The sequence below is a fragment of the Podarcis bocagei genome (genome assembly GCF_964188305.1).
Source record: "Podarcis bocagei genome assembly, chromosome: 13".
Lineage (NCBI taxonomy): Eukaryota > Metazoa > Chordata > Lepidosauria > Squamata > Lacertidae > Podarcis > Podarcis bocagei.
Genome location: NC_138138.1, coordinates 43,592,651 through 43,618,925, shown reverse-complemented (window position 1 = coordinate 43,618,925; position 26,275 = coordinate 43,592,651). Strand labels below are relative to the sequence as shown.

General features: G+C 42.6%; 2 protein-coding genes across 2 annotated transcripts; both read left to right on the top strand.

The window, feature by feature from the left end:
* Positions 1-2,034: 2,034 nt before the first annotated feature.
* LOC308571830 (olfactory receptor 11G2-like) lies at positions 2,035-13,953 on the top strand (the record flags this gene model as incomplete). The annotated part of the gene is made up of 2 exons (XM_081167447.1): positions 2,035-2,369; positions 13,323-13,953. The coding sequence occupies 2 exons, from the start codon at positions 2,035-2,037 to the stop codon at positions 13,951-13,953; spliced, it is 966 nt and encodes a 321-aa protein (XP_081023573.1).
* Positions 13,954-20,014: 6,061 nt separating this feature from the next.
* LOC308571829 (olfactory receptor 11H6-like) lies at positions 20,015-20,950 on the top strand (the record flags this gene model as incomplete). The annotated part of the gene is made up of 1 exon (XM_081167446.1): positions 20,015-20,950. One exon carries the CDS (start codon positions 20,015-20,017, stop codon positions 20,948-20,950), a length of 936 nt encoding a protein of 311 aa, XP_081023572.1.
* Positions 20,951-26,275: the final 5,325 nt, after the last annotated feature.

Here is a 26,275-nt window from a genome sequence, read left to right as displayed (position 1 = left end):
AAAATAAAGGACAATTACCTGTGGAACTTTCCTGTGTTTCACCATAGCAAATGAAAATGGCCTGTCCCCAAAGAGCATTTGTTTTGGTGAATAATGAGAACGTTCCTTAGAGACACATCTCCAAGGGCTCTTGAAAATATAACATTAGCATTCAAGCATTAGTCCACAGACAGGCCAACCATCTCTTTCCACAGTGTACACCCAGTTCACAGCTAAAAGACACAGGAAACAACCGTATATTTCTTTCACACACAGCACCCTCTCCAAACTTGGACACAGCCATGGTAGTGAGCCTTCTGCTGGATGGATCAACTCCTTGCACTCTGAGATACAGAAACTGAAACCTTTACCAAGACAAAGGAGACTGGGGTGAGAGACACAGAGGAATTAATTTGAATGGGCTCCCTTCTCCAGAAATAAGATTATGGGCAAAGAAATGTTGATTCGCCATTATAAAGCATCACCTGAGAGAGAGGATCATCACTTACTTACTTATCTATTTGTAGCTTTTCTACCCAACTTGTAATCCCAGAGAAGCTTACAGACTAATAACAACAACAATAGAAGGAGCACCTGCCTTAGGGAGAAAAACAAGGTGGCTCTGTGGTCTAAATGACTAAGCCACTTGGGCTTGCCGATCAGAAGGTCAGCAGTTCGAATCCGCACAGTGGGGTGAGCTCCTGTTGCTCTGTCCCAGCTCTTGCCAGCCTACCAGTTCAAAAACATGCCAGTGCAAGCAGATAAATAGGCACCATTGTGGCGGGAAGGTAAATGACGTTTCCGTGCGATCTGGCTTCTGTCAGTGTTCTGTTGTGCCAGAAGTGGAGTAGTCATGCTGGCCACATGAACCGGAAAGCTGTCTGTGGACAAACGTTGGCTCCCTCAGCCTGAAATGAGCACTGCAACCCCATAGTCGCCTTTGACTGGACTTAACTGTCCAGGGGTCCTTTAGCTTTACCTTTACAGGGCTGTCATAAGAATTACTCAGAGATGGTATTCAACAAAATTTGGAGGTCTAAAATGTATCTACCCCCTATTTAGAAAGACTTTCAGTATTCCGTATTCTCAAATATTACTCAGATAACAATGAGGATAGGGGGACTTTTATTCCTGTTTCCTGCTACATACGTTTTAGCAGTCATATATAGCTTCAGATAACTTGGGAAAGGCCATGACTCAGTTCTAGAGCAGCTGCTTTGAATTCAGAAGGTCACAAGTTCAATCTCCAGGTAGCTCTGGGAGAAAGAGGCCCCTCTCTGAAGGCCTTGAGAGCCTTTGCCAATAAGTGTGGGCAATACTGATGAAGATGGACCAATGGTCTGACTTGTTGTAAGGCAGCTTCCTATATTCCTTATCCTTCAAGACCAGAGTCATTAATCAAATCCTGATGATTGCATAATAGCATGTTTTGGACATAAGCAGTATAATCTGGCTGCAATTTATTTGTTTTTCAGTTTTCTCTCTATGCTATTATGTACACAAAGGGTCTTCTGAGCAAGCAGTCTATGTTTTTTTCAATAAGTAAACGAATGCATAAATCAATAAAGGTAAAATGCATGGAACCTAATCACTAGTTATATGTCATACAGTGGTACCTTGGGTTAAGAACTTAATTTGTTCCAGAGGTCTGTTCTTAACCTGAAACTGTTCTTAACCTGAAGCACCACTTTAGCTAATGGGGCCTCCTGCTGCCGCCGCGCCTCCAGAGCACAATTTCTGTTCTCATCCTGAAGCAAAGTTCTTAACCCGAGGTACTATTTCTGGGTTAGTGAAGTCTGTAACCTGAAGCGTATGTAACCTGAAGCTTACGTAACCAGAGGTACCACTGTATCTGATACCTAATTAGAACAAATAGGTACTTCTCGATAATAATCATATGTAAATTAAGATGAAGGTGAAAGGAGGTTGGCTGTACTTCTGCCCTCCTTAAAGACCATGACTACTCATCATTTGCTTTCGATGGAAACAGAGAGAGAGACAGGCAGGCAATACTTCTTAATGGTTTGCAACAGTGCTTCTCTTCTCTCGTTCAAGATGGAGCTAGCCAATGGGAGCACAGTTGAGGAATTCATTTTGCTGGGCTTTCAAATTGGGCAGCAGAAGCGGCACTTGCTCCTTGCCATTTTTGCTGTGCTCTACATCCTCACTTTGGCTGAGAACATCACCATAATCACGCTGGTCCATGCAGATGTCCAATTGGCCCGGCTACCCATGTACATCCTGTTGAGCAATTTCTCCTGGCTAGAGATATGCTACGTCTCCACCACTGTGCCCCGTATGCTCTTTGACCTGGCATTCCCATGTGGCGTCATCTCCTTCCATGAGTGCTTCCTCCAATACTACATCTTCTTCTCTCTTGGCCAGACAGAGTGCTTCTTCCTGTCAGCCATGGCTTTGGATCGGTACATGGCCATCTGCCACCCACTGCGTTACCCACAAATGATGTCCCGAGACTCCTGCTATGCCTTGGTGGCCACTTGTTGGGTTTTGGGCTTTCTATGGCACATTGTTCCAGTTACTTTGATCTCCAGGTTGTCCTTCTGTGGCCCCAACATCATAAACCACTTTATGTGTGATGCTGGGACAATTCTCCTACTTGCTTGCCCCCCAATCAGAAACATTCCCATCATCTACCAGTTTTCCATGGATGCTGTGGGTATTTTAGGCAACCTGTTCTTTGTTGTGCTATCCTATGGTGCTGTGATTCTCACCCTGATGAAATCTTCTAGACGAGGCAGTCGGATGAAAGCCTTCTCCACCATATCCTTCCACCTAGTGGTGGTCACCCTTTTCTATGGCACAGTGGCTGGGATGTATGTAGCTCCAAGTGGAGAAAGCCAATCCACCAAAGTAGTAACGCTCTTCTATACAACAATCACACCATTTCTGAATCCTTTGATCTATTGTCTGAGGAATGATCAGGTGAAGGAGGCAGTGGGCAGGTTGCAGAGGAGGAAGATAGGACTGGTGAAGAGAAAGTTGACTCGGTAAAAAAACAAAAAAAACCATGTTAGCTGTTTTAAGACCTTGACCCACTGCTCTTCAGTGACCTGTATCATGATTTTACTGGGATATTTTATAAGATTATGAATTTCTGTACATGAGATTTACTGTACCAGACCTTAGATAAATATTTTTTTATATAAATAAAAGAATACCAAAATGTGTTTACTAGGTGAAATACTCCCTAAAATGCTGGTGAATATTAAACAGGATTTAGATATAGGTAGATAAATGATAGATAGATAGATGATAGATAGATAGATAGATAGATAGATAGATAGATAGATAGATAGATGATAGATAGATAGATAGATAGATAGATAGATAGACAGACAGACAGACAGATAGATAGATAGATGATAGATAGATAGATAGATGATAGATAGATAGATAGATAGATAGATGATAGATAGATAGATGATAGATAGATAGATAGATAGATAGATAGATAGATAGATAGATAGATAGATGATAGATAGATATAGATGATAGATAGATAGATAGATAGATAGATAGATAGATAGATAGATGATAGATAGATGATAGATAGATAGATAGATAGATAGATAGATAGATAGATAGATAGATAGATATAGATAGATAGATGATACATAGATCATAGAAAATCGCAAATTCCTATGGAAATGTGGAAAACTGAATTTAAGGCTGGAGCGAAGAGAAGCCAAATTGGCATCCTTACAAGATCAAAAAGAAGGTGAGAGGAAATAGAGGGAAATGAGCCTCCCTGCCATTGTGTTATCCCTTTTCAAAACCATTGTCTCATGTATCTTCCCCAACCACATCCTATGATTTGCATGTTGTGTAAAAAGTTGGCTTTCCCCCCAGTTGCCACACTAAAGAACAAAGCTTTTCCCCATCTAGACGACTACAAACATTGCATAGGTGTTCATGCAGGCTTTTCATACTGGAAGCTAGCAGCAGAGTACAAATTAGGGGCCAATGGCTCCCATTGGGAGGAGGAGAAAGCAGTGCTGAAGATGGTGGAGCTCTTTGTATGCATTGACACTGCTGCTTCCACTGGGACTAATTCTGCATTGTTAGCTTCTTTTGTAAAGTCCCCTGCACAATGATCGCACCATAACCAAATAAAACAATGTGGTTGTTTTCTGTGTGGTTATACTAAACTTGAAGAGCCTTGTCTATAATTAATAATAATCATAATATTTGTACCCTGCCCATATGACTGGGTTGCCCCGGCCACTCTGGGCAGCTTGCAATATATATAAAAACATAATATAACATAACACATTGAATAGTGTTCCATCATTTTAATTGCTCAAAGGTGTTTAGTAAAACAGAATCCAGGTAAACAAGAAATACCTGTAGGAATTTCCTGTGTTTCACCGTGGCAGAGGCAGGCTGCAACCCCCTAAAGAGATGGTGTTTCGGTGGATAATGACAATGTTCTTAAGGACCATATTCCACAGGGCCACCAAATACTTATCAGATACATTCTAGCTTTTATCTGCACTTTCTTACCACCCAAACAATCCCATGGCCTGTTATTGCAGAAGGACAAGGCATGTGATGTCCCCACAGCTGGCTAGATCGAGAGTTTGAAAGCCACTGAGGTACTGAAATGGGACTGCTACCAAGCCAAAGGAAGATGGGTTGGAAGAAGGAGAACATTGAGGGATGGGTTTGAATAGGTGACACTTGCAGTGCTCAGATTTTGGTTTTTCAAGGAAATGTAAACAGGCTATTATAAAGTTCTGCACGAGGAGGGAGGGAGAAATAAGAGTAAGGGGAAATATTATTATTATTATTAATACCCCCCCATCTGTCTGGGTTCCCCCAGCCACTCAGGGCGGCTTACAGCACATTAAAAATTGTAAAACATTAGACATTAAAAATTTCCCGATGCAGGGTTGCCTTCAGATGTCTTCTAAAAGTCTGATAGTTATTTATTTCCTTGACATCTGATGCGAGGGTGTTCCACAGGGCGGGCGCTACTACCAAGAAGGCCCTCAGAGCATAGAATCAAGATTTCCCAGCTGCTCTCCTGGTTCTAATTTAAACCTGTTTTCCTCAACTCAGACCCTGGAAAATTCTTTCAAAAAATGCTCGCAGCAGAGGTGGTTTTAGGATAGCGTGGCTGCTGGGAAATCTCACTGGGTGCCACACTGCAGGGGTGCCAAAACAATGTTGTAGAATGGAGCATGAGAGGCAGTGGGCACCAAATTTTAGTGGCGCACAGGCACTGCTGAAATTTGAGAGCCCAAAGTCCACCACTGGCAGCAGCCACCTTGGCAATTAAATGGTATATTAATTTTTTTTTTTAAGCAGCAGTAGCAGCACCTTAGTCTTGCATAAAGCTGCAGTTTATTGTTTAGTTTCCTTATGAACAACAGTTGGAAAGACCCTCATTTCAAGGAAGTCATTTAGTGGCCCTGCTTAACCCTCATCTCAAGAGAAAGCTGGGTAGACGATCACTCTGGGTAAGGCATTTTCATATCCTGATCACCCATTTCCCTGCACAAAATCTAAATTTAATGGATATTGTTAGCATGTAGAGTCATAGAATCATGACAGATGGCCATCTAACCTTTGCTTAAAAACCTCCAAGGAAGGAGAGTCCACCATCTCCCGAGGGAGACCATTCCAACCGTTCCACTGTCAAGCAGAAAGTTTTTCCTGATTTTTAACTGGAATCTCCTTTCTTGTAACTTGAGTCCTACCCTCCAGAGCTGGAGGAAAAAAGCTTGCTCCATCTTCCATGTGACAGCCCTTGAGATATTTGAAGATGGCTATCACCTCTCCTCTATTCCAGGTTAAACATACTCAGTTCCTTCAACCATTCCTCATAAGGCTTGGTTTCCAGACCCTTGATCATCTTGGTTGTCCTCCTCTGCACACCTTCCAGCTTGTCAACATCCTATGTAAATAGGACATGTAAATATTTCATTTTCTCGCTACCTTTTCCAGAATATTTTGTCCTCTTTGCCCCACTCCAAGTGGATCTTCTCCTAGTTGATTTTGCCATGCAAAGTCTCATAGTTGACTCAGCCATTTGAAAAACATAGGAAACTGCCATATACTGAGTCAGACCATCCATCTAACTCAGCATTGTCCACACTGACCAGCAGCTGCTCTCCAGGGTTTCAAACAAGGGTCTCTCCAGACCTACTTGAAGAAGCTGGGGATTGAACCTGAGACCTTCTGCATGCAAAGGAGATGCTCTACTATTCAGCTCCAAATATCTGAAGGGCTATCAGATCAAAGAAGAAGCAGACTTGTTTCCTGTTGATCCAGAGAGCAGAGCTAAAATCAGTGTGTGAAAATCACAGGGAAACAGAAGAATAGTAGAGGCTGGCCCATTTTTATTATATAAGTCCACCGAGAGAAAGTTGCAAGCGACTTTTGACATCTTAATCATCATCATATTTTGTCTTCTTCTCTTCTTCTTTTGGACAAAGCCAGAGAGATCATGCTGGTAGGACTTTGCAAAGTAAATATTCTTTAGAAAGCATTTCAGACGTGTTTTTGCTTCTCAAAATGACCTCTATTGTTCTATGCTCTCTTACCACATCTTGTAAGAGCTAAAAGATGGCAGCGTGTGTAGATGCTGCGGCTGGTTGCTCCTCAACTATATATTTTGAGAGTTTGAAGGAAACTAAGTTTTTATAAAGACTTCTCTCTCAAGCAGTTTTATTCACATTTAATGGCTATGCAATACCCCCCCCCTACACACACAAAAACAGGTCTATGTTCCCTATGGATAATCTCACACATTATGGTAAACACAACTAACTCAGTGTTTGCTTAGCTACCAGGGTTTAAAAACATATCTGGGACTTCCGGTCGGTGCCAGCGCTTAATGGCGGTCCTAGCTCCGAGCTCCGGAGAAGGACTGCTTCGCAAGTTCGGGTCTTACCCGCTACGGCAAGCGGGGGACCCCTAAAATCCCAGGCGCAGAAGCCTGAGAACAAGGAGACTCGGTGGGCACCTTTGCGCCCCCCGGTACCGTGAAAGAGCCTTTTTAAAGGCTACGGATCGACATCGGGAGTGAGCGCGGTGCTGAGAGTCGCTACCCAGCCTGCGAAGTGAAGCCGCGTCGCCATAAGCGGAGAGCGCCGATTCCTTCCTGAAAAGAAATTCGGACTGATTCCCCGTGAGTAAGAACTGAAAAATAACTGGGACTCTTTTATTTTTAAAAATTGGGCTAAAAACGGGGGAGATTTAAACAAAGGAAGTCTGCCTCCCCCCGACTGCATGAAAGCGAAAGCAACGGAACTTTAAACCTGCATCCGCTTAAATCTGTCCTTTGATCAGCTAAACCGGACATTTAAACCTTTGATCTCCCCTCTAGCAAGCAGGGCAGAGGGGAGGCGAATCTGACCATTAACTGCATGACTTATTTGGAGGAAAAAAACATCTGCTGTCTCATCTGTTTGATTTTACGAAACGGTCTGCCTTCTTAGTACACTGAACTGACTTTTCCCTGTGAAGTGATACTTTGATACAAAGTTTTTACACTGCCTGACTATTGTATATCACAAGAAGAAACAGTATAAATTGGGCAACTGTGGCAATTTGATTTAGTAACATTGGCTTGGACTGTGTTAATTTCCCCTTTTTCTCACTTTTTGGACTGTCTCCTTCGTTTTGGTACTTGGAAATTTTGTTCTATGGCCATCTTGATTTGCTCCCTCTAGAGGATAAAGTAAAGTTCGGCACGGCTTAAGACAGTGGAATTTTCCAAGGGAGAACAAATCCCGTGGGAATTGACCTTGACATGAGTGGCCCACAAGAAGAGATAGTGACAAGAGCCAAGATCAAGCAACAACAGCAACAACAACAGCTGCAGCTGCAACAGGCAAAGAAAAGAGGTTCAATTTCAGGCGCAACAGCCGGATCAGCAGGAACAACAGGTCAAGACAAAGGAGCAGCCGTCTCTATGGAAGCTGTGACAGAGGCCTTGCTCAAGATAAACCAAACCCTGGAGTCTTTGACAAAACAGACTTCAGAGAACACACAAAAATTAACAGAAATATCAGCAAGATTGAATCAGAATACAGAATCTATAAATAGATTGGTAGAGGAGAACGCCACCACGCGCCAAATTGCCGAGGAGGCCAAAGCCACTGCCGGAGAGACACAGGAGAAGCTAGAACCCCTTGCCAAGAAGGTCTATGAGCATGATGCAACATTGGCCTTGTGGGACTTACAGAGGAAAGAGAGAAATTTAAAATTAAGACTGATTCCGGAGAACGAAAGAGACAGCCTTGTGGAATACTTGACACGGGAGTTTGTGAATTGTTGGGACCTTGAGGAAGACGAATTTAAAATTACGACTGCCTTCAGATTGGGTAAAAAGCAAGATAGAAAGACACCGAGAGATTGTTTGATTACACTCAGATCCAAGGAGGAAAGAGACAAAATATTAGGATTACACTTCGAAAAGGCCCTGCAAATTGGAAACTCAGCTGTACAGATCTTTAAAGACATCCCAAAATACATTCTGGACTTAAGAAACTTTTACAAGGACCTGGTTCTCTTGCTAAAGAAGAACACTATTCGCTTTAGGTGGGAGTTCCCACAAGGACTGTCATTTGACTACAAGGCAAAGAAAGTGAAAATAAAGACAATTCAAGACAAAGACAAATTTTTGGCAAGATATCAGGAGGATTTACAGAAGGGGACTGTGGACGTACTTGCAGAACAGAGGAGAGCATTGGACATCTTGAATCTCTTGCCTGGACAAAAATCATTACCATCAGAAGAAGAGCAACAACTTGGAGCTGTTGGAGGAGTCTTAAGAAAATAACAAGATGGCTCTGCAATTCCTTAGTTGGAATTGTAATGGGCTCAATGGGCCTTTGAAGAGAAGACAAGTATTTCATATATTGAATAAAGAACAATTGGACTTGATATGCTTACAAGAAACTCACATAACCAGAGCCCATAGGAGATTACTTTCAAATAAAAGGCTAGGACAAGAATTTATCTCATCAGATAAAGTTAAGAAGAGAGGAGTTGTAATATATGTGAAGGAGAAATGGGCTCCAAAAATGATATTCAAAGATGAACAAGGGAGATATCTGGCTGTGGAGATACAAGTACATGGAGAAAAATTCTTAGTTGTTGGAATTTATGCACCAAATGAAGGCAAATCTGACTTCTTTAAGAGACTTCATGAAACCTTGACGGACTATTTGGATTACAATATGATAATCATGGGAGACATGAATGGCGTGGTCTCCACTAATATGGACAAGGCACAAAGATTAACAGTCACTAAAGAAGGGAGACTCCCTAAGACTTTTTTCGAAATGACAGAAAATATGGACTTGATAGACATTTGGAGAACAAGGAACCCTCTGGAGAGAGAGGGAACCTTTTTCTCCCAAGCAATGATGACCTGGACCAGAATTGACCAAATTTGGGTTACTAGTGGACTGGCTCCAAAGATTAAGAAAGTGGAAATCTGCCCAAAAACTTGCTCCGACCATAACGCCGTGAAGATGGAGATGAAACCCACAATAACTGGTCAATTTAGATGGAGAATGAATGACACCCTCTTTCGAGATAAGGAGATTCTCACGAAGGCCCAAAAGACCCTAAAAGACTATTTTGAAATAAACTTGAGGACCGACGTCGAGAAAAGAGTGATCTGGGATGCAAGTAAAGCGGTTATGAGAGGACTTTTGATTCAACAAAACTCAATAAAGAGGAAAAAACAAAATGAGAAAAAAGAGAAGATCTTGGAAATGATAAAAGAAGGAGAGAGGAAATTAAGAACAAAACCAAAGTCTCAGGACATTTTAAGAGAGATCAAGTTATATCAAACCCAATATATGGAATTGATGAACCAAGAGATTGAATGGAAGATAAAGCAAATGAAGCAAAAAACTTTTGAATCAGCAAATAAATGTGGTAAACTTTTGGCTTGGCAATTGAAGAAAAGGCAGAAACTGAATACAGTTACAAGCCTAGAGGTGGATGGAAAGAACATATCTAAACCCAATGAAATTAGAAATTGCTTTTTAAGTTATTTCAAAAAACTCTATACTCAAGGCCCGCAAAATGAAGAAGATATAGACAAATTCCTTGGAAGATATGGATTACAAAACATCTCTCAGCAAAGTAAGATGGACTTGAACCAGAGAATCTCAGAACAAGAGATAGAGGCTGCCATTCAGAACATGCAACTGGGCAAATCTCCGGGACCAGATGGATTGACTTCTAGATACTACAAATCGCTGAAGGAATGGTTGATTCAACCATTAAGAGAAGTTTGCAATGAGATCCTTGAGGGAAAAAGGGCACCTGAATCGTGGAAAGAGGCTTACATTTCACTCATACCAAAGTCAGAGACTGAAAAGACCCAACTCAAGAACTACCGCCCAATATCATTGCTCAATGTGGATTACAAAATTTTTGCAGACATTTTGGCAAAAAGACTTAAAAGAGTTTTGATGGAGATGATTCATAAGGACCAAGCAGGCTTTCTTCCTAAAAGACACCTGGCGGATAATGTAAGGAATGTTATAGACATTCTGGAAAAGCTAGAGGTGAATATAAATACTAAAGCAGTATTGATATTTGTAGACGCGGAGAAAGCCTTTGACAATATTTCTTGGAGTTTTATGAAGAAGAATCTGCATAGGATGGGGGTAGGTTCGGGTTTTGAGAATGGTATGGCTGCAATATACTCTGAACAAAAGGCCAAACTGATTGTAAATAATGTGGTGACTGAGGAGCTTAAGATAGAAAAAGGAACACGACAGGGGTGCCCGATCTCCCCATTACTCTTTATTACAGTTCTGGAGGTCTTGCTGAATATGATAAGAAATGACCAGCAGGTTAAAGGTGTGCAGGTCGGAGCTAAACATTACAAATTAAGAGCGTTCGCAGATGACTTAGTATTGACTTTGCAAGAGCCAAACACTAGTACGAAAAAGGTATTAGAAATAATACAACAGTTTGGCCAGGTAGCTGGATTTAGGTTGAACAAGCTAAAAACCAAAGTTTTAGGGAAAAACCTAACAGATATGGAAAAGGAGAAATTTCAAGAGGAAACAGGTTTGACTGTGGTCAAAAAGGTCAAATACCTAGGGGTTTATCTAACATCCAAGAATCAGAATTTGTATAAGGATAACTATGAGAAATGTTGGTCAGAAATCAAAAAAGACTTAGAAATATGGTCAAATTTGAAACTGTCAATGTTAGGCCGAATTGCAGTAATTAAAATGAATGTATTGCCTAGAATGCTATTTTTGTTTCAGACCTTACAGATTATTGACAAGATGGAATGTTTTAAGAGGTGGCATAAAGATATTTCGAAATTTGTCTGGCAGGGCAAAAAGCCCCGAATTAAATTTAAAATACTGACAGATGCTAAAGAAAGAGGGGGTTTTGCCCTGCCGGACCTAAAATTGTACTATGAGGCAGCAGCTTTTTGCTGGCTCAAAGAATGGATGCTCCTCGAGAATACAGACATTTTGGATCTGGAAGGTTTCAACAATGCTTTTGGTTGGCATGCATATCTTTGGTATGATAAAGTTAACAGTGCCTTCAAAAATCACATTGTTAGAAAAGCATTGTTTAATGTTTGGATAAGATATAAAGATCTATTGGAAAATAAAACCCCTAGATGGGTGTCACCAGTGGAGGCTAATGCTGTGAAAAAACTCAATATGGAGGTCGGATGGCCGAAGTATTGGGAAATCTTAGAACAGGATGGAGATAAGTTTAAATTACAAAGCCAGGAAAAATTGAAACATAAAGTGGAAAATTGGTTTCAATACCGTCAAATAATGGAATTTTTTAAACAGGACAGGAAAGTCGGCTTCCAGGTGGAAAAATCAAAATTAGAAACCGAATTGCTAGAACCTACCACTAAGAATTTATCTAGAATGTATAACTTGTTGCTGAAGTGGAATACAGAGGAGGAAACAGTCAAATCAGCCATGATTAAGTGGGCACAGGATGTTGGTCATAACATTATGTCAGACGACTGGGAATGGTTATGGAACACCGGTATCAAATTTACGGCATGTAATGCCTTAAAGGAAAACATTATGAAAATGGTATACAGGTGGTACATGACCCCAGTCAAGCTGGCAAAAATTTATCATTTGCCCGATAACAAATGTTGGAAATGCAAAGAGACTGAAGGTACCTTCTACCACCTTTGGTGGACATGCCCGAAGATTAAGGCTTTCTGGGAAATGATTTATAATGAAATGAAAAAGGTACTTAAATGTACTTTTCCTAAAAAACCAGAGGCCTTTCTCTTGGGCATTGTCGGCCAATTGGTGCCAAAGAAGGACAGAGCTTTTTTCATGTACGCTACAACAGCAGCAAGAATACTCATCGCAAAGTACTGGAAGACACAAGATCTACCCACTCTGGAAGAATGGCAGATGAAAGTGATGGACTATATGACATTGGCAGAGATGACAGGCAGAATCCGTGATCAAGGAAAAGAGACAGCGGAAGAAGAATGGAGAAAATTCAAAAGATATCTTAAGGATTATTATAAACTTAATGAATGTTAGAGTGTTTTGGTTTTTAGGAACAAAGGGATACAGTGACATAAGGTTAGAATATAGAGATGATTAAGATGATTAAGGTTGGAAAGTAACAATTGGGAGTTGCTTTAAAATTATGGACATTGGGATGCAGAAAGGGGGGGTATGGGGAAGTCTTAGAAAAGAGGTTTATGAAAATATGTTATGAAATTATACGTGTATGTTTGTTTTCTTAAGTGTTTGTTTGTTATTTTAAAAAATTTCGTAAAACCAATAAAAATTTTATAAAAAAAAAAAAAATAAAAACATATCTGTAAGATGCATATGGTGACAAAATGTGATCTGAAATATATGGGAAGGGGGTTACAACAGTCCCCTCTCTCACTCCACCTAATAGGCATTTCTGCATAGCTTTTGTCCTCCAGACAAGGAGACAGGCAGCTGATACTTGCTTATGGCATGGGCTGATGGTTCTATTATCCACTTGCAGATGGAGATGGCCAATGGGACCACCATCCAGGAATTCATTTTGGTGGGCTTTGGAGATGGGCAACAGAAACGTTTCCTGCTTCTCGTCTTTTTCACCACCCTCTACATTCTCACTTTGGCCGAGAACCTCATGATTATCACACTGGTGGTCCTGGACACCCATTTATCCCGGCTCCCCATGTATGTCCTGCTGAGCAACTTCTCCTGGCTGGAAGTGTGTTATGTGAGTGTAACTGTGCCCCGGATGCTCTTTGACCTGGCGTCCCCTCATGGAGGAATCATCCCTTTTCACGATTGTTTGGCTCAGTTCTACCTCTTCTTTTCTCTTGGAAGCACCGAATGCTTCTTCCTCTCAGTCATGGCCTTGGACCGCTACTTGGCCATCTGCCACCCACTGCGCTACCCACAAATCATGTCCCTGGATTCCTGCTATGCCCTGGTGGCTACTTGCTGGGTCCTTGGCTTCCTGTGGAATGTTGTCCCAGTGACCTTGATCTCCAAATTGTCCTTCTGTGGGCCAAACATCATTGATAATCTGCTGTGCGATCCTGGGCTGATTATATCCCTGGCCTGCCCCCCACTAGGAAATGTTCCTTTCATCTGTCAGCTTTCTATGACTTCTGGGGTTTTAGTCAATATCTTATTTGTTGTGCTCTCCTATGGTGTTGTGATTCTTACTCTGGTGAAAGCCTCTAGCCGGGGAAATCGTAGGAAGGCTTTCTCCACAATATCATTCCATCTAATTGTGGTGACACTTTTTTATGGGTCAGTAGCAGCCGTCAATTTAATTCCACGTGGAGAAAGCCAGTCAGATCTCAATGCAGCCGTGACGTTGTTCTACACCGCTGTTACTCCCTTTCTCAACCCGCTGATCTACTGCCTGAGGAATGATCAGGTGAAAGAGGCACTGGGACGGTTGTTGAGGAACACAGAGAAATGGCGGAGCAGAATTGTGACAGAGTGAAAAAGTGTGAAGAAGAAGAAGAAAGAGGATGCAATACCGAATCAGTCTGTTGAAGAAATCATGGGTATATTTAGTTTTGACCAGAAGAATGAACATCCCTCCTCAACCACATTGTAATGTTCAGTTAAGATCCCTCAAAAAATGACCAGCCCTAACACTGGGCAAAGTGAGATTGCTGCTTCAGGCAATGGATGCTGGATGTCAGGTAGTGTTGGTGAGATGTTGGAGCCCAGGGCTGTTTCACCCCTTACATGATTCCACTGTCACTGGGACAACTGGAGGATGCTGTCCTGTCACCAGTAATTTTAAAAAGATTAAATTGACAGTCATGTGTGTGAGACAGGGGTGTGTGTCTTCCCGTCCACAGGCAGCAAAATGTCTTGGACCAGCTCTGTTCCAAAAACTAAGCTGGGGAGAAGGTCAGGGAGGGGAATATTCATTGCCTGTCAACCACATGACACTATAATAATGTTTATTTCTTCCTTTGAGAACTAGAATGCAAGGGTCAAACATTATTGGCTCAGAATTATTTGGTGTATCTATTATGTAATAAACAAAATTAAACTGATTAACAGTTCCTTTATATAACAACATGACTTGGGGGGTGTTGTGTGTGTCTTATGCTTAGGAATGGGGGAGAAAAATTGTTTTTGTTGCATTTTTAATGAGAAATTACCTAATTTCACTTTTTAAAATTAAATTTAGTTACATTTTGAAATAAGAAACATGGCAAACTAAACACACATACCCTTTTTACTCAACCTGAAGGCATTGTTCAGATCTAGATGATGATGATGATATAAAGTTCATATAAACACTGAATTGGAGAGAGTAAAAATTGCTAATGCCAATATAAAATAATTTTAAAAATTTAAAAAATTGTCCAGTAGCACCTTGGAGACCAACTAAGTTTGGTCTTCTTAAAAGTTTTGATCTTTTGTGTGCATGCACACTTCTTCAGATACAGTACACTTCTTCAGATACACTTCAGATACAGTGTATCTAAAGAAGTGTGCATGCACACGAAAGCTTATACCAAGAACAAACTTAGTTGGTCTCCAAGGTGCTACTGGACAATTTTTTTATTTTTTTATATATTTCGAGTGCATCATTCCAACACAGCTACCTACCTGAATAAAATAACACAATGAGACATGGTAGATATGGTTTGTCCTGTAGAGTCTTTGTTCATGTGCTAGATAAATGGATATCACCCATTTCTTTACAGTGTTATCCCATGAAGAACAGTTGCTTTTTCCTTCAAAAAATGAGCATGTACTTCCTTTTAAAGGTAAAATGTTTGCCTCTTGCCCATGAACCACTTTGGCAGGGCAAGGCAATCCACACTTCAGCAAGGCTCTCTCCTGTATCAGATGCAAATTGTGTTTGGGATCATGTCGTTCCTAAGAGGTAGTTTAGCACCATGATAAAAATAATGGTCAAGTTGCTCCCCCTGGGAGTGGGGAGGAGATCAATGGCCTGCATCTGGCTGTTTTTAAAGATCTCCACTGGGGTAATTAGGGGAAGCAAGAAGGTCAACCCATTGTTTGTTCCTATATTAGCTTGGATTTCAGTGCCTTCTTAAGGTTCATCAGGGAAGGGAAATTAGTATCAGTTGCTTGGATAAACAGCATTTCAAGAAAGAAGGCAAGGTCAAGCTTTCTCCCTGTCAAGCTATTTTTCTGTATGCAGGGAGATTTTCAGCTTCTGCAGGACGACACTATATGGAACAGAATATTATTTTAACATAGTGTTACAGATTTGGGGTAATAGAGTTTGGGGGGTGCACAAGTGCCTGTAATTCTAAGCAGTTAGTGGATGTTAGAAATTACTGGCTGCTAGAAATTACTAAATGCTTGGAGTCCTCCTCTGGGTGAGAGACAGCTTAGCAGTGTAAAAATGCAGGCTAAGCTTATTTTTCATCTGGGATGGAAGTCTTCAAGCATGACAAAGGTGTTGATGGACTGTCAAAGGAACATGCTTGGATCTGTGAAATGGAAGTTGCCAGGGTAACTTTGGGCCTGTCACACAGGAAAAATGTTGTCCTGGAGAAGGGGAGCCAGTGTTTCTCACTCTGATGAAACCTCTAGCCAGGGCAATTGTAGGAAGGCTTTCTCCACCATGTATTTCCACTTTGTGGTGGTCACACTTTTCTATGGCTCAGTGGCGGGGGTTTACTTCACATGGAGAAAGGCAATCAGCTCTCACTAAGATAGCCACAGTCTTCTACACGGCTGTCACACATTTTCTTAACCCCTTGATCCTACTGTCTGATAAATAGTCAGGTAAAAGTGGCAGTGGCGTAGTGTGGGTTGTCAGCACCCGGGGCAACGCAAGTAATTTGCGCCCCCTAACCCGTGGATTTTAGCACTCGAGTGCGAGCGTGCCCTCCCCCCGATGTTGCGGCCGGTGCGGCCGGCCCCCCCTGCACCCCCCATGCTACGCCACTGAAAAGTGGCACTGGGCTGGTTGCGGAGGTGGTTGCTGGAGGGGAAAGAAACAGTTTAAACATAAGAACATAGGAAGCTGCCTTATGCAGAAACAGATATTTCATACATTGAGCTCAGCACGAATCTACACAGACTATTAGTGGCTCTCCAGGATTTTAGACAGGTGACATTCTAAACCCTGCCTACAGATGCAGGGATCAGGGGTGCCCGTTCCTGGGGGCCAAGCCCTTTTGCCCCCCCCCCCATATTTTGAAGGTCACCAGTCACCGAAAAGCACAGAGGCAAAATAGAAAAACTAAATCATACATGGAGTCCATGTCTGGAGGAACATTATAAACAGATGCATCTGAAAATATCATAGATATTTCCAAATGAAATCATATTTGTTTAGAACAAAAGGTCCTCCACATGGCTGCAAAGTCCTCTGGCTCAGCCTTCTGCCTGAAAACCTTTAAACAACAGGTGCGTTTTTCAGACACAGCAAGGTATCACTTCTTCTTTTTCTTTTTTTGCAAAAATTTTATTAGTTTTTACAATATCAGTGACAAACAAAAACATAAAACAAACATAACATAACAAACATAAATCATATCCTTATTCAAAATAACAGTTATTTGCTTTGTAAAACGACTTCCTCGTTTCCCCTTAGTTGAATTTCATTGCATATCATAACGGTTTTCCAAATCCCAATTTTAATACCCTTTAAATTAAACATTAACATCTTTAAATCTTCTCCTTCTTGTATTAAAGATATTATTTTATCAGTTAACATAGACACAATCCTAAACCCTTTAAGTATCTGGAAGCTATTTCCAGTTCTTTTAGCTTAACAAATTTAACTAAATAATCATTAAATTTCTTCCATTCTTCGTGATGTTCCTCCTCCTTCTGGTCGCGGACTCTTCCGGTTAGATCAGCTAGCTCCATACAATCCATCATCTTCATCTGCCATTCTTCTACTGTTGGTAATTCTTGAGTTTTCCACTTTTTAGCTAACAAAATACGAGCTGTAGTTGTGGCATACAAAAATAGATTAACATCTTTCTTGGGCAATTCCGAACCTGTTATTCCAAGAAGAAAGGCCTCTGGTTTCTTTATAAATGTATATTTCAACATTTTTTTCAATTCATTATAAACCTTTTCCCAGAAGTCTTTCACCTTGGAGCAGGTCCACCACATATGAAAGAATGTTCCTTCCTTTTCTTTACATTTCCAACATGTATTATCACAATTATGATACATCTTTGCTAATTTTACAGGGGTCAAATACCATCTATACATCATTTTCATAATATTTTCCTTTAACAAAGTACATGCGGTGAACTTCACCCCTTTCTCAGCAAGGTATCACTTCTGTTGTTGGCCTCTATCTGTCTCAAGACAATGGAGTGTGCCTTCGGGGGTGAAGTCAAACTGCTGTGCTAGCAGCACCCAAGTGATGTCCCTGGGGCACATGCCTGGGCAGTGTGTACTGAGGTCCTGGGCTTCCCAAACAACAAGACCCCCCTCTCAGCCTCACTGATGTGGTCCAAAGGAAAGCAGAGCAATACATTTGGCACCAGCGGGGCTGAAGAAGTTGCCAGAAGGAGGTGTACAAGGTGCCATCCAACAGTCTTAGGGACTCCAGAATTGTGTTGGGTTTACTCCTTAGCCTTTTCTTCTGCTGAGGATGTCCTGCAAGGCAACAGAGCTTTAGTATCAGAATTTTCCTTCTCCTAGATGGGCTACCTTCCCAGGCTGATGAGCCCTACCTGCCCCTCATTTCCCTCTATAGCACATGCAGAAACCACCTTCTTGACTCTTGGACCCACTATTGATTTTGCCTGCTCAATTTGCCAGAGGCTGTCTTCATATGCACTCCTCCAAACAGCAAATCTACTGTCTCGTTTAAGAATATTTGTAGTAGCACCCTAAAGGATGCCATTCGCATTCCAGAGTTCAAAGCAAGGGCGGTCAGACTGCAGAACCCATAGGAACCGTTCGGACTCTACCATTCTATTCTTCTGGGAAAGCTCACTCACTGCCTCTTTCTCAGTGTGTCTCGAAACTGAAGCTTCTCTTTTCTTCCTTCTCTCTCGTTTACATTCCCCCTAGGGATAGGGGGGGAAATTACTGGGATTGCCATTTGGTAACATTCCTTGAACTAGGGGCCCAGAGAGCAGTGGCATAGCATGGGGCAGGGGGGGTCATGGCCCCAGGTGCACAATTCTGGCAGGCAGGGGCCAGCTTCTGTGAGAATCCCCATCTTGCCCTGGCAAAGGCAGCAGAGCAACCCAGGCCCACAGTGAGCAGGCATGGATGGAGGAAGGCGGGCAAGGGGCAACCCCAACATGGCCCGGTCCAGCGCTCCTCTGCATGGGCATTGGGGGAATTCACCTGCCATGGGTTGCTGTGGCCTGCTGGGCTCCCTCTAGCATGGGTAGGCTTGCTACTCAGCACGCCCCCACTTGGCTCCAGTGGGGAGCGGCTTGCCCAACCCGGGCACCAGCAACCCACAGTAGGCTGCTGCCAGGGAGACCCTATTTTCATAACTCTCCTCTGTATCACTTGATAAATATGCTCTCGTAAACATGGCAATTAAAAAATACAGGTCTGTTTTTGTGCTGCACTCTGGAGACAACGTTCCACTGTGGCTTCATCCTATGATTTCAAGACATCAGCTTTCTTCTCAAGATGACATCTCCAGAACTCGATGGCATCCGGAACTGGGAGGCAGTAGCTGTGGACCAGGTGAGCCTTTCATTTCACGTTGGTTTTTCTTTCAAATAGCTCCCTTTCCAAATGGCTGTGCAGCTCCATAGCATTTTCTTCACAACAAATGGTTTGGAAGACATGGGTGCCTAGGCATGCTTAAAGTGGTGGGTCTGAAAGGAGGAGCTTTATAACTTGATATTAATAAAATTATACTAAGGGTTGTTGTGCATAGATTTAAAAAATGAACATGTTCCCACCTGCAGATGGACCATCCAAATAAAAATTTCAGCACAAAAGTGAAGGGATTATACGGCATTTGTGATTGAGTGCTGGACTGGTGTGTCTTGGCTCAATAATGGACTGGGTGAGAGCCAACAAACTGAAACTCAATCCAGATAAGAGGGAGGCAGTGTTAGCAGGTGGTTCCCTAGACCAGGTGGATGAGAGACTATTGTTCTTGCAGTATTTTATCAGTGCACAGATACATGTGTTGGGGACACCACCACCTAGAGGGAAACTGCTCCCTCAGTCCCCCTTTTAAAAAATTAGATATTTGTGGCTCTCTTCCTCAATGTGACCCTTTCCCGATCCCACCCATTCCCTTACAATGCTTTTTAAGCTTCTTTGTAGCTTGGTGTAATATGCTTAGACATGAGATGGACACGAACACTGGAGACGGGATGAACTAGGTTTGTTGAAACATGGGGAAAGAGGAGAGACATATGAAGAAGAAAAGGCAGCCATGTTGGCCCATAAGAATACATTCCAAACCCACAGATTTATTTATTTAGTTAGTTAGTTAGTTAGTTAGTTACTTACTTACTTACTTACTTACTTACTTACTTACTTACTTACTAACTTAATAAAATTTATAACCTGTTCTTCACAATGATGTTGTGCATCTACAGGAGCGGCAAATGGATCTGGCCAATGCCACCGGCCGGAAAGTGACTGAATTTGTTCTCCTGGGCTTCCCCTCCCTCTCGCCCGCATTCCGCTTGCTCCTGTGCTCCTTCCTTTCCGCCAGCTACGCTTTCACCCTACTGGGGAACCTCAGCATCCTGTGGACTGTGCTCAGGGACACCCGTTTGTCCCGCATGCCCATGTACATCCTGCTGGGCAACTTCTCTGGACTGGAAATGTGCTACGTCACCTCCACGGTACCTCGGATGCTCATCGACATAGCCTCTCCTCCAGGGATCATCTCCTTCCATGACTGCTTCTTGCAGTTCTACTTCTTCTTCTCCATGGGGGCAACGGAGTGTTTATGCCTCTCCAGCATGGCCTTAGACCGGTACCTGGCCATCTGCCACCCACTGCGCTACCCAATGCTCATGTCTCCCCAGTTTTGCAGCACCTTATCAGCTTGCTGCTGGATCTCTGGTTTCCTGTGGTTTCTCGTGCCCATCATCCTCATTTCCCAGCTCCCCTTTTGTGGCCCCAACATCCTGGATCATTTTGTCTGTGACCCAGGCCCACTTCTAGCTGCTTCCTGCAGCCCAGCACCCCTCACGCAGATGTCCTGCTACGTCCTCAGCTCCTTCATCATCTTCGCAACCTTCCTCTTCATTGTAGCCTCCTACGGCACTGTTCTGCAGAAGGTTCTGAAGCTCCCTTCCGCCGCAGGCCGACGCAAAGCATTTTCCACCTGCACCTCCCACCTGGCGGTGGTCAGCTTGTTCTATGGCTCTGTCATGGTCACCTATGTCAACCCAGAATCTTCAGGAGGGAGCAATAAAGCGGTGACTCTCTTCTACTCTGTGGTAACCCCTCTGCTCAACCCTCTCATCTACAGCTTGCGGAACAAGGAGATGATAGCGGCATTGAAGAGAACATTGCTTCAAGGATGTTGAAGGCCTCAAGTGCAGTTCTCAGGGAGAAAGTGATTCTCCCTCTGTGTACCCTACTGCACAGGGGTTGAAGTAAGAGCAAAATGCTGTTTTTGAGCCTGCTGGAAGTTGGACTGCAAATGCAGCAGCAAATAAACGAAGTGGAACAGAGATTCTGAGGAGGAATCCAAGTCAATGGTTGGAATATAACAGACATACCCTATATCTAGTTCGTTATTTTTATTTTCTTATTTTAAAAAAACCCACCCCACCCTCCACAGGAGATGAGATTACAGATGGCCATACAGCCAGCACCCCCTAAAATAATGTGTTTTCTGCCACTTATCTGAGTTAATAAACAATTATAGCCAGTAAATTTTGTAGTGTGAGGGAGGTTCTGCCCTGTCCTCTTTAGCTGTATGCCTAATAAAGGTATGCCACTTTGTTGTTTAATTTGCTAGTCATTTTTTCTATCAAAGCTAACTGCCATACTTTCTTATACCATGTGGCAATTAATATTCCTTCCCCCACCCCAAATCCATTAGCTTGCTATTACTAACCTCATTGCCAACAGTAACTAACCAAAGGGATGCTTGAATATCTGTTTTAAACATTTGATTCATTTTATTGCTGTTTTTTAAGGCAATGGTGTTTTTATGGGTCATGTTTTGGCTCCAATTTCATGTGTACATCACTTGGTACCCATTTTATAAATCTGCTAAAAAAAAATCAGCTTTCTGCATTGGTTTTTTAGTATTCCCCTTTTAACTGCAGTTTCTTACTGGTGTTTCTGCTTCTCATTGAAAAGGAATGTCACTGTAGATTATAAATTGTTGCTTTTATATGTTCTATGGCCCTTTATATGTTCTACCCAATCCACTTCACCCCATTTCTCCACTGTAACCTTGGTCATTCTTTCAGACACTGAAGAGGGCACTTAATTGTTCAACTAAGGCCACTGTTCTACAAATAAATTTGTCCAACCGGTTCAGCAACCTCTTCTACTGGAGTCTAACCCTCACTGGATACAGGATCACAGGCCTGGAAAAGATTCAAGGGTATCATCCAGACTGACCCTCCCAAACTCCTAACAATACAGAAAATAGGCGTTTGTGGCTATGGGAACTGTTTAATGATTTCTAGGAATTGTTCATATAAATGTGTGTGTTTCTGACAGCTGCTTCATGCTGCAGTGGCACAAGGGAAAGAATGACCGAGGCCTTTGGATAATGCTGCTCTGGTACTGAGGCTTGTATTCTGGCTTAGACAGGTTGAAACTCACCTTTTGGGAATGCCAAATGAGGGAGACTGGGTAATCTGCTTTGGGGTGCAGAACTGTGAACAAGAGTGTGCACAGGGAGGAGGAGGGAGGCTGGAAGAGATCCTGGTGGACTGGAAACTTACCTGAAAGGAATAAGATGGTGTTAAAAGTGTAATTGTGTTTCATTATTGGTTTTTGATTATGTGTGTTCTAATTGCCTTTGCCAATTCGTTATTTTTCTACAAGGAAGTTGAAGTTTGCTGCTTGTTTGTACATCTAGGGACAGATGCCTTGTTCTTAGGAATGGGTAGTGTTATGAGTTCGGGAGGGGCGGTAAACTGTGTGCCGAGAGACTTCTAACCCCTGGATCCAGCAAATGTTAAAATATAAGCCAGGCTAGCTTCTTAGTCAGATGATCGCCTGGGTGATGGGCCATTAAGAAGAACATGAATGGTGATGGGCCATTAAGGACTCTGTGTGAAGTGGCAAATGGCTGGGGCCCATCCCTCAACTTGTGGATAGTTAGAAGAATAAAGTCAGAGCTGGGAGTTGAGACTTGCAGTGATCTGAGCTAGATGAAAAGCAGCAAGCTGGAAAGACAGTCTGATTTCTGCTGGAATCCAAGGCTGTGGCTCTGGAAGAAGTAAGGCCTTCTTGGGCTGTTAATACTGTGAACCCTCCATTGTAGGATCAGGTGGTCTATATGTGTAAATAAACCATATATCATAAAGACACCACAGTCTCTGCTGTACCTCATTTTCAAAGGGAAAAACGAACCCTGGGTAAGCGCCTGGAATCATTGGAATCTCGCACCGCTCAGAGATTGGGTGGTGCACAACAATATTTACTCTAAGAAATTGGCCTCCCCTGCCTTATTGTGTGAAATGTTTGTGCTGCAATTTTTTTTAGGATGCCAGCAAAAGGCAGACTTATTTCTGTCTCCCATCAGCTGATGGCGGAGGGAGAAAGAAACCTGGCTTTGGCAGGCATTGGCTGTGTGAGGAAGAACTCTTTTGCACATTAGATGTCTAGAACCAGGTGATGGGCAGGAGAAAGAAGCATTTTCCCAGGCCTAGGCTTGACGTTTCCCAAAATACCACACACATCACTGGTAATACCCTTTGTACTTTGGTTCCCAAGTGCCCAACAACCACTGCAAAGAAATTTGACAGGTGGGCAGAACAGCCCACATATCAATCTTGTGCTATCATGATGGTGCCATGTGATTGGTGGGTGAGTTGTCCCACCCACCTGTCATTGGGTGGCCAATATAAATACTACTGATAAGAAAAGCCACTGTAGCCCCTCAATAAAAGACATGGGAACATAGCACACTCCACAACCACCTTTGATGGGGAAAATAATAATATTCCATTGTTTGGCTTTTCATAGAATCATAGAGTTGGAAGAGACCACAAGGGCCATCGAGTCCAACCCCCTGCCAAGCACTCTTTACATTTTTAAAGAGTCAGCGATAAGCCATGCCTACTGCAAAAAAAGCCATTATAGCAGCAACTCCAAATGTCAATTGGTAAGTGCTCCAAATCTGGAGAAATCCTCCCTGGTTTCTCTCCAGCAAGCATATAATGTTCTTTCTTCCTCAGCTCACCTGCGGAATATTAGCACAGCTCTGCTAAAGTGACTGTCACTATCCAGATCTTTGCTTCCCTATCACCCTCTGGAGATAAGGGTCCCTTGAGGCTTTGGCCTGAGGATCTGACATAACAGCCTCCTTTCACCGGCCAGTTCTTTGGAACTAAAGACGGGATCATGCTAGCAGAGAAGTATTCGGGAGAGGTAAGGTATGTTTGCTTGTTTGTACTCTCCCTCTGTCCAAAGCCCTCAGCCTAAGTAGGCAGCTATTCTGCAGAACAAGGTGGAGGGGGAAGGGGGTCTTCCCTATTCTAACCACTGTTCCCTACTGTCCTTCATGGAAGCAACATAAAACAATGGACTCTGGAGGAATTCCACTTCTCTGACCTAGAAAATCTTTCACTTTTCGTCTGCCAGAACTGTAAACAGAATTATTGGTTGTGCCTGCATCTGAGCATTGCTTGAAATTCTGAAGACAGGGGAGAAGGAGAGGGATAGAACACTCCAATGATGCATATCTAAAGCCTGTTTATTTTCATGCCCTCTGCTATGCAGGAATTACTTCTAATGGAGGAATCACAGCTTGGGTTCCATCATTTTTAGTGGTGGTAGTAGTAGTAGTAGTAGTAGTAGTTCATTTTTTCCATTTATTTGTCACCTTTGTTCCAAGGAGCTCACATGATTCTCCCTCTCTCCATGTTATCCTCACAACAACCCTGTGAGGTATCTTAGGCTGAGAGCTGGTGACCGACTGAAGGTCACCCAAGGAGCTTAATGGCCAAATAGGGATCTGAACCCTGGTTTCTCAGGTCCCATCCAGGCACACACCAGCTGAAACCTGCTTAGCTTTAGCAAGGTGGTATCTACAGACACTGGTCCTTATAAGCCTAGTCTTTACTGAAGTTGTAAACTTGAGAAGGTTTGCCTAGATCCTAAGCTCAGTGCATGTTTGACAACAGTAAAATACAAATTAATGCATTTCTGTGTTTCTTGCTATAATCATATGCAAATATGTATCTGTGTAATTCAATTGATTGCTCCTTTCCCCCTTCCGCTTCCCGTTTTCCCATGCACTAGATCTGAATTTAACAAATTAACATGACAGATGTCATCCTTGAATCTGCCCAAACATGTGGTAAGAAATTTTGTTAAATATTTCTTCCTTGTCCTCAGCTGAGTATTGCTTTTCAGTTTTATTTGTAAATATAAAGTAGTCCGGCAACAGCAGTCAAACAGGATACTGCAATAAGATACGATGACAAGATAAATCTTGATTATACATGAAATAGCCTTTTTGTGTCCTCTGTGTACAAAGGCATAGGGAGCTGATTTAATCCAGATTAGACTATATTGTCCATTTAGCAAAGTATTGCTTATTCTGATTGGCAGCAGTTCTGCAGGGTCCAGTCAGAGATCCTTCCTAGCACCTGCACCAGATCCTTTTAACTAGAGATATCAGGAAAGGAAGCTGGTTCTTTCTGCAAGTGAACCATGTTCTCTGTCAGTCAGCTATGGTTCCTCCCTGAAGATTCTGATCGAGGCAGGAAATGTGTTTGGGGTTGTCTTTGACAGAATGGCCCCAAAATCTTATCCCAAAAGCTCTGATTGCATATCATGGCTTGGGAAGTGGGATGTGGAGCCAGGGAGTGGCTTGGATGTCAGACTGTTGGAGTTAGACTGGGGCCACATCTATGCCATACATTTAAAGTACTTCTACCGCTTTAACACTCATTACTTCCCCCAAATAATCCTGGGACATGTAGTTTGCTGAGGGTGCTGGGAAATGTAGTTCTGTGACAGCTCCTAGCAGCTTTGGGCACCTTTAATGAACTACATGGGTGGTGCTGTGGTCTAAACCACTGAGTCTTGGGCTTGCCGATCAGAAGGTCGGGGGTACGAATCCCCACAACAGAGTGAGCTCCCGTTGCTCAGTCCCAGCTCCTGCCAACCAGCACACAGTGCAAGTAGATTAATCGGTACCGCTCCAGTGGGAAGGTAAACAGCATTTCTGTGCACTGCTCTGGTGTCAGTCTTTCATTGCACCAGAAGCAGCTTAGTCATGCTGGCCACATGACCCAGAAAAACTGTCTGCAGAGTGGACAAACACTGTCTCCCTTGGCCTGTAAAGCGAGATGAGCACCGCAACCCCAGAGTCGGTCACGACTGGACTTAACTGTCAGGGGTCCCTTTACCTTTACCTTTACCTTTAATGAACTACAGTTCCCAGGATTCTTTGGGGAAAGCCATGATTCTCAAAGTGGCATAAGAGTGCTTGAAATGTATGGACCCCAGCTTCAAATCTCTGCTTAGTCACAAACCCTGCTAAGTGACTCTAAGTGACAAATAGAGAATTCTGTTTTCTTGAAAATTAGGTATTTTTTAAAAAATCAGCATTCACCAGACATCAAATGCCAGCTTTGCCTATGTTTCTTTTGCCTCAGATTTCATAAGTAATTTTTTTTAATTCTGATTATCCTTTTAATATGTTTATGTAG